This window comes from Portunus trituberculatus, chromosome 44, assembly GCF_017591435.1.
Source record: "Portunus trituberculatus isolate SZX2019 chromosome 44, ASM1759143v1, whole genome shotgun sequence".
Taxonomy (NCBI): Eukaryota; Metazoa; Arthropoda; class Malacostraca; order Decapoda; family Portunidae; genus Portunus; species Portunus trituberculatus.
In genome coordinates this window covers 18,134,172-18,146,639 of record NC_059298.1, presented here as the reverse complement: position 1 = coordinate 18,146,639, position 12,468 = coordinate 18,134,172, and the positions used below count along the sequence as shown (strand labels likewise).

General features: G+C 37.6%; 1 protein-coding gene across 1 annotated transcript in view; it reads left to right on the top strand.

Annotated features, from left to right (window-relative positions):
- Positions 1 to 12,468, top strand: part of LOC123519098 (zinc finger protein 568-like) — a 51,190-nt gene that overhangs the window by 25,269 nt on the left and 13,453 nt on the right. Inside the window, 2 exon segments of the mRNA XM_045280307.1 lie at positions 6,554 to 6,718; positions 9,873 to 9,978. Coding sequence (XP_045136242.1) covers positions 6,554 to 6,718; positions 9,873 to 9,978 — 271 coding nt within the window.

Sequence of the window (12,468 nt, the reverse complement as noted above, 5' to 3'; positions counted from 1 at the left end):
GTTACAGCGAAACACAGCGGCGTCCTTGCTGATGATCCTCCTCCTCCATTCTGCCTAAGCGGTTCCCGCAACACACACCACCGCTCTATTTTCAACTTCAATTTTTAACTGAATAAAGCAAAAAACAGCATATGTTAATAGAGTATTTTTTAATCAGATCCACTTGAACTATCATATCTCTGTGTATGTACCTTAACTCGCGGAACACCCTATATATATATGTATATATATATATATATATATATATATATATATATATATATATATATATATATATATATATATATATGCAACCCTCGTTTAACGAAGGTTCACACAACGAAATTTTGCTACAACGAAGCTTTCGTTTTACTACCACCTGCTTGTTTAACGAACACCAAACTCGCTTTAACGAAGTTTTATCCAGGTAATTTTTTCCAAATTTGAAAGCCCCACCGTATAATGCAAGCTGACAGGCTTTTGAATACACAGGAGCTGCTGGTAATAAGGCCTGCCTCAGGAGAAGTCCTGAGACACCTGTAGAATAAAGATCAAGATCAAGCCTCTCGTGGACAACACAGGTGCTGCCGATACAAAGGCCTGACTCAGAAGAAATTCTGCGTCACCTGTAGCATCAAGATCAAGATCAAGATCACGCACACTACTCACTCCCCAGTCAAAACATAACAGTGTCACCAGCAGCTCATCTTCCCTAGTTCAACTTACCACCAAAATGCCTTGCAATGTGGCCTAATGTTCCTAAGAAGACCAGGAAGTGTCTTACTCTCGAAGTGAAGCTGGGTATTATTCACAGATGAGAAAGGCCAGAAAACTAATAACATTTCTTGCCACCATCTTCACTCCATCTACTGTCTACTATTTTCAAGTCAGCATACTCTATTAAGAAGGCTGGTGAGACCGCATCTTCCTTGAAAGCTAAAAGAACCACCTGAACTGGTGACTCTACAATGGATAAAATGGAAAGCCTTGCAGAAATGTGGTACATAAGTTTTGTATGTGGTACCATGATGCGCACTTTGTTTACATTCCACAGGTTGCCGGTTAGTGTATTTTCCATTTCACTCTCCCTCCCTTCATAAAGTTAAGATCATCAACATTATAAAGTTGCGTACATACATACATCAGTGTACATTAAAATGACTTAAATTAAAATACCTAAATGTTTAACTTCATAATTTTTACTTTCATTAAACCTTTTACTGTACTATGATGCACTCTCGCTTTGCTAACTCTCAATGGAAGTTCAAATCAGGGGCTAAACTTGTTATAATCGGTTCGCTTAATGAAGTTTCGCTTAACGAAGTGTTTTTTAGGTACGTAACCCCTTCGTTAAGTGGGGGTCGCCTGTATATATATATATATATATATATATATATATATATATATATATATATATATATATATACACACACACTTATCCCTCGGCTATTGCGCCCAATTGGGGCTGAAATAGCTGCGCTATAACAAAAACGATAGCGAATTAAACAACTAATGGTGAAAATTGTTATTGGTACCGCAACCACAAATTTTACTCCTAATATCCCTCATTTTTACTTCTTTTTAAATTACTGTATAATCCATTGGTACCAATTAAAACATGTCAAGGTTATAACATAAGAAAAATTACATCAGCTCATTGTATTTAGTAGAGATGTACCGATGCATCAGTATCAGTATCGGAATCGGTGGTATCGGCCCATTTTTTGGGTCTTGATATCGGCTTATTTTATGCCGATACTTACAGTACCTAAAAGGAATTTACTACTTAGTGATATATTCGATATAAGATATTGATTACTGAGTAATATACCTTTGCAAATGGCTTCAAAAAGCTTCTAGAATTGCTCCTATTTCACAAACGTTCTCAGAAGGACTTACAGCATCCCCAAAACAAAACCTCCCATCTGATAACGATTGCCATCCACCAACTCATCCTGGTGTCCAGTGCAGTAATCACTATAAGTAGTAGTATCGGTATCGGTGGTATCGGTATCGATAGTAGTATCGATATCTGTCCAATTAGGTGGTATCGGTATCGGAATCGGCCAAAATTCTGGTATCGGTTTTGGCCAATGAGCGCTCAGATACCCCATGACATCATGGCTGGGCGCGCGATAGCAGGCATCTGAGGTCGCGATAATGAAATTTTAGCAGCTTTTCATGGGTGCGTGATAGCAATAAAACGCGATAGCTGAAGTTGCGATAGCCGAGGGTTGACTGTATATATACAGTAAGGTCTCGGTTTACGTCAGAGTTACGTTCCTGAAACATGACGTAAGTCGATTTTGTACGTAACTCGAGTTTCCGTACATTCCAAAGCATATTATCGAGTTTTCAACCAATCATTGTTTATGGTCATTCAAGTAAGTTAAAGGTTATATTGTTATATTATTTACAACTATGTAGGAATATGAAACACAAGCTTGTTTTTGTTGTTGATTAGGGCCACAAACGGGAAGGACTGCAGGTTGCCGAGAGGGGTGGACGCCTGAGGCCGCCAGGAGGGTGGGCAGGTCGAATGTTGTGACACCCACAGGGCGGACAGCTGGGAGCGTAGTACAGTGTGGTGGGAGTAGAAGCGTGGGCAGCGGGGCAGAAAATGCAATTGGAAAGGGCAATAGGGATCAGCAGACAGGCGCAGACAGTGCAAGTCAGCTGCAAGTGTCGTGTGGCCCAGGCGAAGGCTCCAGAGTTGTTATTGTTGTGATGGGTGTGCGAGCCCTCAAGGTCATCAACCTCCCCGTTGTCATGGTAACGGGTTTCCCATTTTTCTTCTTCCCTCCCTCACACACAGCTGCTGCCTCCCTTCTCATGTCTTTTAATTATGTCCTCTTTTTCTTGTAGCATAATGGTTTTTCTTTTCTTAGCATCACTGCTGTCACTAAGAAGTTTTCTCTTTGGTGCCATTGAGCAAGATACTAAGAACTTTAGTCAGTAAACGCAGAAGTAGGATAACACTCTTGCCAGGGGCGATGGTGTGGTGGAACTGAGGCAGGGTATTATTGTATTCAAGCGTGAGGCGGGCGGTGTGGCGGGCAACCACCAACAATAACAATAAATCCAGCACTTTACGATTTATAAATTTTTTATTTTTTTAATCTTAAATTGCCTTATAGTGGACTGACGTAACTACGAGTTTGACGTAACTCGAGACCGACGTAACCCAGGACTTTACTGTATATATATATATATATATATATATATATATATATATATATATATATATATATATATATATATATATATATGTATGTATATATATATTTTCACATATACACTCAACCCTCAAAACAACGGACCTCCCATCGATGGATTTCGGAAACTACGGACAAAATCTGGAGTCTGGTTTAATCTACGGACGAATATTAAAATGCGTGCGATTGTCTGTTCCCGGCAAATTATTGTCCGGTAGGTGGCGGGTCAGTCGTGTCATCAGCTGTTGGCCGCCACGTTTAATCTTCAGTCCATGCGTTTTTAACCAACAGAGAACATTGTCCAGTGCTTACCACGGCTTTTTTATGCATTTGTACCCTTCCCACGAGTGCTAAATCTATCCAAAATGCCTCCTAAACCTAGTAAACCAGTGAAGCGTAATCGAAAGGCTCTTCCAGTGTTGTACTTAATGCTTTGTAATACTGCTTGAATAATTCCAAATGATTACACAGTATTTTACGTACATTTTATACAGTTTTTTATGTACTTTTGCAAAGAACGGACTTTTGCAATCTACGGACAGGGTTGTGCACGCATTTGTCCGTTGTTTCGAGGGTCGAGTTTACATGCATTCATTGGTACCTCAAGATACAAGTCTAATTCATTCTGTGATGGAGCTTGTATCTCAAAGCAATTTTTACCGTTGAAATGCATTGAAATACCATTAAATGCATTCCAACCTTCTCAAAAAGAGCACCCCAATTTTTTTACATATTATCAAGTAAGAAAAAGGTATTTATAAATAATAGTTATTGCATAGAAACATAATAAAACATAAAAGAAAGTTTATCTATATAGATAAACTACTTTTATAAAGTGCAGACAACCCCCGCTTCAAGAACGGGTTACGTTCTTAGAAAACCGTTTGTTAAGCGAATTTTCGTTAAGCGAACCAATTATAACAAGTTTAACCCCTGGCTTGAGCTTCCATTGAGAGTAAACAAAGTGAGAGTGCATCATAGTACAGTAAAAGATTTAATGAAAGTAAAAATTATGAAGTTTAACATTTAGGTAGTTTAATCTAAGTCATTATAATGTACACTAAAGTAATGTATGTAAGTAACTTTATAATGTTGATGATCTTGAATCTATGAAGGGAGGGAGAGTGGAGCGGTAAAGACACTAGCTGGCACTCTGTGGAATGTAAACAAAGGACGCATCATTGTACCGCATACAAAACTTAAGCACCACATTTCCACATTTTATCCATTGCATAATCACAAGTTCAGGTGGTTCTTTTAGCTTGCAAGGAAGATATGGTCTCACCAGCCTTCTTAATAGTCTTTTTTTTACGGTAAGGCCTATAGCGCCTGTAGTCACACTTGAAGAGTGTATGGGAAGCGCTGTTCAGCTTCCGCCCATTAGTGGCGCAGGCAATTTTATTTATAGTGGTACCCATATTAGGGCCCATATCACCGCCTAAGCTCATCTTGAGTGTAACCACCTAGAACCTGGGTATCATGGTGATATGTAGGTAACTTTAAACCACTCGACAAATGGCAAAGTGTTTTAAGGCTGTACATGGTGGGATTCGAACCTACGTGTGAACATCTGCCCGATCCCACGCTCACCACCTTATCCACTATGCCATCGCCTCTGCTATTTTCAAGTCTGCTGACTTGAAAATAGCAGAAACAGTAGATGGAGTCAAGCCATGGTGGCGAGCAGTGCTATTAGTTTTTTCGCCTCTCTCATGTCTGTGAATAATATCCAGCTTCACTTCGAGAGTAAGAGACTTCCTGGTCTTCTTAGCAACGCTAGGCGACATTGCAGGGTGTTTTGGTGGTATGATGAGCGAGGGAAGACGAGCTGCTGCTGATGCTGTTATTGTTTTGAACTAGGAGTGAGTGGTGTGTGTTTTGTCCATGAGAGGCGCCTGTGTATTAAAAAGTCTGTCGTCTTGCATAATACCGTGGGGCTTTCAAACTTGGAAAAAATTGCCTAGATAAAATTTTGTTAAAGCGAGTTTGGTGTTCGTTAAACGAGCAGATGGTAGTAATAGGAAATGTTCGTTGTAGCGAAATTTCGTTAAGTGAACCTTCGTTAAGCAGGGGTTGCCTGTATATTTATCTTGGAAGGTGCATTCCATGGGACATTACCCTCCTGCATCCACATCCTCACTTACATCTGTCGATCAGCTGGAGTGTACAAATATAGCTACCCATGAAAGACAGGCTGCTCTAATTATCACAGAAGAGCTCGTTGAAGACCTTGTAAACATTATTCATAGAATAAATGAAGTTTTACGTAGGCAGGAGAGAGAGAGAGAGAGAGAGAGAGAGAGAGAGAGAGAGAGAGAGAGAGAGAGATGGTGGGGGGATAGAGGCCGTGCTACCACTGCTGCAGAGGTTTGTTTACATTCTCCCCCCGCCCTTCTCTCAGTAATGAGCATCGGTGGAGGAGGTAGGTGGAGATAGGAGAAATTTGTTCCGCCTTTTCAGTTACGTACACATGCATACTTTACCAATGCATGAAAATATGTAAAATAAGAGCAAAAGTTTATTTAGTATTCTTATCTTGGAGACCGATGTTTTTGGCTAATGGTGGTGAATGGCAGAGGAGGAGGGAGGAAGGGATGCAGGCACCATTCACAGGTAAAATTAAATGTAACTTAAAACTGCACTTTTTAAATGCAAAAGGTCAATAAATAGTGTGAAAATGATGAAACAACAATCACAGTGTATGAGATCTGTGGAAAACACATAGATACTAGCTCAGCTGAGGCTGGACTGATGTGCTGAGCCGGTGACCTGCGGCAACATCCCCAAGCATGACTCATGTCTCAAAATTTTGCTTGTATCTCAAAAAAAAAAAAAAAAAAAAAAAATCATAATTTGTATCTCGAGAAACTTGTATTTCATGTTGCTTGAATCTCAAGGTACCACGGATATATATATATATATATATATATATATATATATATATATATATATATATATATATATATATATATATATATATATATATATATATATATATATATATATATATATATATATATATATACATACATACATACATACATACATACAGTATATATTACCTCATAGAAATGTGTGAGTTCTTTACATACAAGATAACATTTGCTTGAGGTAAGTTCTGATGAAAGAATGCATAATTGTTATAATATTTTTGTACATAATCCCATGGTTCTTAACAAATGTGAAACCTCTCTCAGTTGATCTATTTTCCTGATATTTTCTAGCTCTTTTTATAGAACATTACCACATTTACAAGGAAAGTTATATATTTAAATCTTATAAATCTAAAAGTAGGAGTATACTAGATTTACTGTGTTTCTTTATAATATGTACTGAATTATCCATGTGTTCATCTTCAGATAGTAACAAGTCACCGGAGACAGGAACTGAGTGCTATGCTGGGAGGAATCTTAAACCAACAACTGCAGAAAGCCAGTGTCCACTCCAATATTGTGTGCAGTAAATGTTTCAATCTTATAGATGATATTGATTCCTTAGAAGAACAAGTGATTAATAAGAAGCAGGTTTGTGTTTGCACTACTTATATAGTGTTGTACTTGGAATGTGGCATTTAGTGTGTGTGTATTTACCTAGTTGTATTGTACAGGGTTTGAGCAGGGCTCATAATGTCCTGTCCCCATATCTCCATTTATCTAGTTTTCTTTAAAGTTATGCACACTATGTGCTGTAACAATTCCATTATCCAATGCATTCCATTTTTCCAACGTTCTGTATTTTCCAATATCCTTCACACACTGTCTTATCCTGATCTTCTTTTCATGTCCTCTTGTCCTTCCATCTTCTTCTGTCAACAGCATCAGGTCTACTTTGTCTATTTTTTCAATATCATTTACGATCTTATACATTGTTATTAGGTCCCCATGTTCTCTTCAATCTTGTAATATTGTCAGTCCCATTTTCTTCATTTGTTCTTCATATGTGAGGTCCTTTAATTCTGGCACCATCTTAGTAGCAATCTTCTGTATCCTTTCCAATTTTCTTAAATTCTTTTTAGAGCTCGGAGACCATACCATTGCTGCATATTCCAGCCTTGGGCGTATCATGCTTGTGATGATTTTTTTCATCATATCTTTATCCATGTAATGAAATGCCACTCTTATATTAGTCAACATCTTATATGATAGTCCAAATATCTTGCTTATGTATTTATCAGGGCTCAGATTTTCTTGTATGATCACTCCAAGGTATTTTTCCTCTTTAGTCTTCATTATTTGCTCCTCCCCCATCAAATAGTTCCATCCTGGTCTTCTCATACTCTTTCCTAGTTCCATTATGTGGCATTTCTTGGCATTAAACTCCAGTTTCCACTTCTTGCTCCATTCATATATCTTGTTTAAATCTTCCTGTAACAGCAGACAGTCCTCTCTGGTTTTGATAACTCTTAGCAATTTTGCATCATCAGGGAATAAATTTATATAACTTTATCCCAATGTGAATGTCATTTACATAAACTTGAAACATAATGGGGGCTAACACTGACCCTTGTGGCGCTCCGCTAGTTACTTTACCCCAAGATGAGTATATATCTCTAATCACAGTTCTCGTTTCCCTATCCTTTAAATAATCTTTTGTCCATTCGAGCAAGGTTCCACACAGTCCTCTTATGTACTCTAGTTTCCAAAGAAGTCTTCTGTGCGGGACTTTATCAAAAGCCTTTTTAATGTCCAGGTATACTGTGTCTACCCATCCATCTCTGTTTTCAAGTCCTGCAATAACTCGAGTAGAAGCTTAACAAGTATGATGCACATGGTCTTGAACCCAAATTGTCTGTTCGATATGACTTGCTCCTCTTCTAGAAATTTAACCCATTCTTCTTTGATAATTATTTCACATATCTTCCCTACGACACTTGTAAGTGACACTGGTCTGTAGTTTAGTGGTTCAGTTGCCTTTCCTCCTTTAAATATCAGTATTACGTTGGCTCTCTTCCACTCTAGTGGAACTTTCCCTTCATTTATTGAACTTTTAATTATTTCCTAAATTGGATCCAGTAATTGCTCTTTACATTCTTTTAACACCCAGCCTGATACACCATCTGGCCCCATTGCTTTTCTGACTTCCAACTTATCCAGTAATCTTCCAATATCTTGTTTGTGTACTGCAATTTCCTGTAATCCTTGGCAATCCAATGTCCTATTAGGTTCTGTGAAATCATCTGCAGTGAATACTGATTTGAAGCTCTCATTCATTATTTCACACATTTCCTTCTCTGTTTGTTATGTCTTCCCTTCTTTAATTATTTTTTCAATTGTTTCCTTATTCTTTGTTTGGGTTCATCCTTGCTTTTATCCACTACATCCTTCTCAAACTTACTTTCTTTCTCTTTCCTTATTCTAATATATTCATTTGTAGTATCTTTGTACTGCCGACTATTATAGTAATTTCCCTGCTTTAAGAGTTTCTTCCACGCTTTGTCCTTTGCCTTTTTTGCTTGTATACACCTAGCATTGTACCAAGCATGTATTTTTTCTGAATTCTATAAACAGGAACAAACTTTTTTACTCCTTCATTGTATTTCTGTAAGAATGTCATATTTCTTTTGTACAGTCTTCCTGCACATAATATCACTCCATTCAATATCAGCAAAATAACTCCTTATTTTTTCAAAATCTGCTCTTGCATAATTTAATCTCTCTCCTTTATAGTCCTCTCTGTAACTTATCTCATCTTCCTCCTGCATTTGCACCTCTAATGTCACATGATCACTTTTCCCCGTTGGACTAAGCTATTGTATGATTGGAGGGGACTCTGGTTCTTCTTCCCCCCTGTACCTTGTTGACTCCTCCACCCACTGGTCCATTGTATTAATCAAAGTCAACTGTAACACTTTCTCACTCCACAGCCCAGCATTATCTATTACTTCCATCTCTCTCCAGGTAATTTTTTTACATTTGAAGTCTCCAACTAAGAGTATTCTTCTATCTCTTCTTATCATGTTATATAGGTACTTTATCACCTCTCTTTGCATATCTTCATGCTCTTCTGATTCCCATGTATTAGTCTTTGATAGAACATATGTAACTATAATTTTTCTTTTCTTCAAATCTTCTGTTCTGATTGTTACTCCCATTACTTCCACCTTGTCCTCACCATATTGCATATCCTCCACACATATTATCATGAACCATTATTAGCACTCCTCCTCCCCCTTTATCCTTTATCCTTTCTGTCCTTCCTCCTGGTATTATATCCCTTCTCTTTAAAGTTGACATGGATCTCTTTTTTTTTCAGTTTTGTTTTAATGATGCACATTACATCCGGCTTTTTCCCTATCAAATAATCTCGAACTTCCAATATGCTTGATAACAACCTATCTATGTTAGTATAAATCACTCTTAGTTTATTGCCTCCTCCACAACCTCCTCTTTTTACCTTAGGTATATACCACTTCTTTTGTCTCATATCCAGAACCCCCAAGTAAAAATTCTTCTCTATCTCAGTACTTTTCTTGTTTTTTTTCCTTACCTTCACTTGTTAGCGCTGTGTGTGTGTGTGTGTGTGTGTGTGTGTGTGTGTGTGTGTGTGTGTGTGTGTGTGTGTGTGTGTGTGTGTGTGTGTGTGTAGCTCATCTTTAATACAAACAAAGGATGATATTAATCTGCCTGTCTATTGAAATTAAGTATATTGTTTAAGAAACTAATATTTGTTTACTTCTAGGTAGTTGTTAACAAGTACAAGAGGACAATATCAGAAGTGAACCAGAAACCTTCCTTCACCATTTCTCACTCAGATGATGATCCTGATTTTGACATTACCTCACACAGTGAGTAGATGTACTGTTATGGTAAGACAGTCAGTGCTAACCAAAGCATACTTGAGTCTTCATAATAATTTTAGCATGATTGATAATGACTAACATGCATTGATTTTTAGTGTCTTGTCATGTTACTTTTTTAGTGATGGTCTTTCATGACCAGTTTATATGAATTTCTTGATGGTTTCATGTTAGATTCTCCAATAGATGATCATGATGTAATCATTGTGTGTGTGTGTGTGTGTATTTACCTAGTTGTATTTACCTAGTTGTAGTTTTACAGGGCCTGGATTTTATGCTCGTGTGGCCCCGTCTCCATATCTACACTTATCCAATCTTACTTTAAAAGTATGCACACTCGTTGCAGACACTACTTCTTCATTTAAACTGTTCCACGTCTCAATACATCTTTGCGGGAAACTATATTTTTTAACATCTCTCAGACATCTTCCCTTTCTCAGCTTTTTACTATGCGATCTTGTGCTTTGAATGTCATATTCTTCTCTCAGGATCAGTTTCTCATTATCCACTTGGTTCATTCCGTTAATCAATTTATAAACTTGTATCAGATCCCCTCTCTCTCTTCTCTGTTCCAGGGTTGGTAGATCCGTAGCTTTTAGTCTCTCCTCATATGTCATCCCTTTAAATTCTGGAACCATTCTTGTAGCCGTTTTTTGCAGTCTCTCCAATTTTCTTATGTGTTTCTTTTTATGGGGGGTCCGCACAACTGCATATTCCAATCTAGGTCTTATTTTAGTACTTATCAATTTCTTCATCATTTCTATTTGTGTATTACAGGGCTCGAGCTAAGCTCTCTGTATCCTGCCTCCTTGGCCACTTCCTGTAATATCTCTCTTTCATCTGATTGACACACACTGCGTCAACGACATCACTGCTCAGTTTATTCCACTTATCAATACTACGATGCGGGAAACTGTACTTTCTCACGTCATTTAGACAGATGTCTTTTAATAGTTTTTTTTTCCATGTCCTCAGAGATGATTACTTGTGGGCACCTTTAACAACTCTCTGTCCAATATGTCAATCTTGTTCACCAATTTATACATAGTTATCATGTCTCCCCTTATTCTTCTCTCTTCTAATGTGGTCAGCCCCAGTTTTCTCAGTCTTTTCTCATAGTCTAACTCCCTGAGTCCTGGTACCATCCTTGTTGCCAGCCTCTGTATCCTTTCCACCATCTTCACATTTTTCTTCATATGGTGAACAGACACAAGCTGCATATTCTAATTGGGGTTTTATTAAAGTGCATAGTATCTTCTTCATCATTCCTTCATCTAGATAGTGGAATGGAAGACCAATATTTTGAAGCATGTTATATGTTTTCCAAAATATCTTGTTAATGTGTTTCTCCTGTGACAAAGTGTTTTGCACGGTTACTCCTAGGTCTTTCTCCTCATTGGTCTCCTCAATTTTCTCATCACCCAGCATGTAATCCCTGTTTGGTCTGTATCTACTTCTTCCCATTTTCATAACATGACTCTTGTTTATATTAAATTCCATCTGCCACTCTTTACTCCACTCAAATATTTTATCAAGATCTTCCTGTAACTTGTTACAATCTTCCACATTCTTTACTCTCCTCATAATTTTAGTATCATCCACGAACATATTCACGTAACTGTCAATTCCTACTGGCATATCATTAACATAAATAAAAAACATGATGGGACCAAGCACTGATCATTGTGGAACTCCACTGGTTACCTTTTTCCATTCTGACTTCTTTCCTTTCACCACTGTTCGCATTTCTCTTCCCACTAAGTAATTTTCCATCCATTTTGCTAGTTTATCATTTACTCCTCCAATCTTCTTTAGTTTCCACATCAGTCTATTGTGTGGCACTTTATCAAAGGCCTTTCTCAAGTCCAGGTAAATAGCATCCACCCATCCCTCTCTATGTTGTAGTATGTCAGTCACTCTTGAATAAAAACATAATAAATTGGATACGCACAATCTTCCTTTTCTGAAACCAAACTGCCTTTCACTCAGAATGTTTTCACTTTCTAGATACTCACTCCACTTAGCTTTAATTACTTCTTCACATACCTTGCACAATATACTAGTCAACGATACTGGTCTGTAATTTAACGGTTCCATTCTACTACCATTCTTATATATAGGCACAATGTCAGCTCTTTTCCACTCTTTCGGGACTATTCCTGTTCGTATGGAGGTTTCCACAATATCAAATATGGGGTTCAACAATTGATCCTTACATTCTTTTAGCAACCTCCCAGATATGCCATCAGGCCCCATTGATTTATTAATATCCAGTTACTTATAATTTTCCTTATATCTTCTTTAGTAACCATGATGTCCTGCATTTGCTTTATTTCCGTAGGCCTTCTCCTGTAAAATGCTCCTCCTTTGTAAACACTTTGCAAAAGTTGTTGTTCAATATTTCAGCTATATCTCTAGCATCCTCATATACTTCTTCCCATTTTTTTTTTTTCTATTGCCTCCTTTTATTTAGTTTTC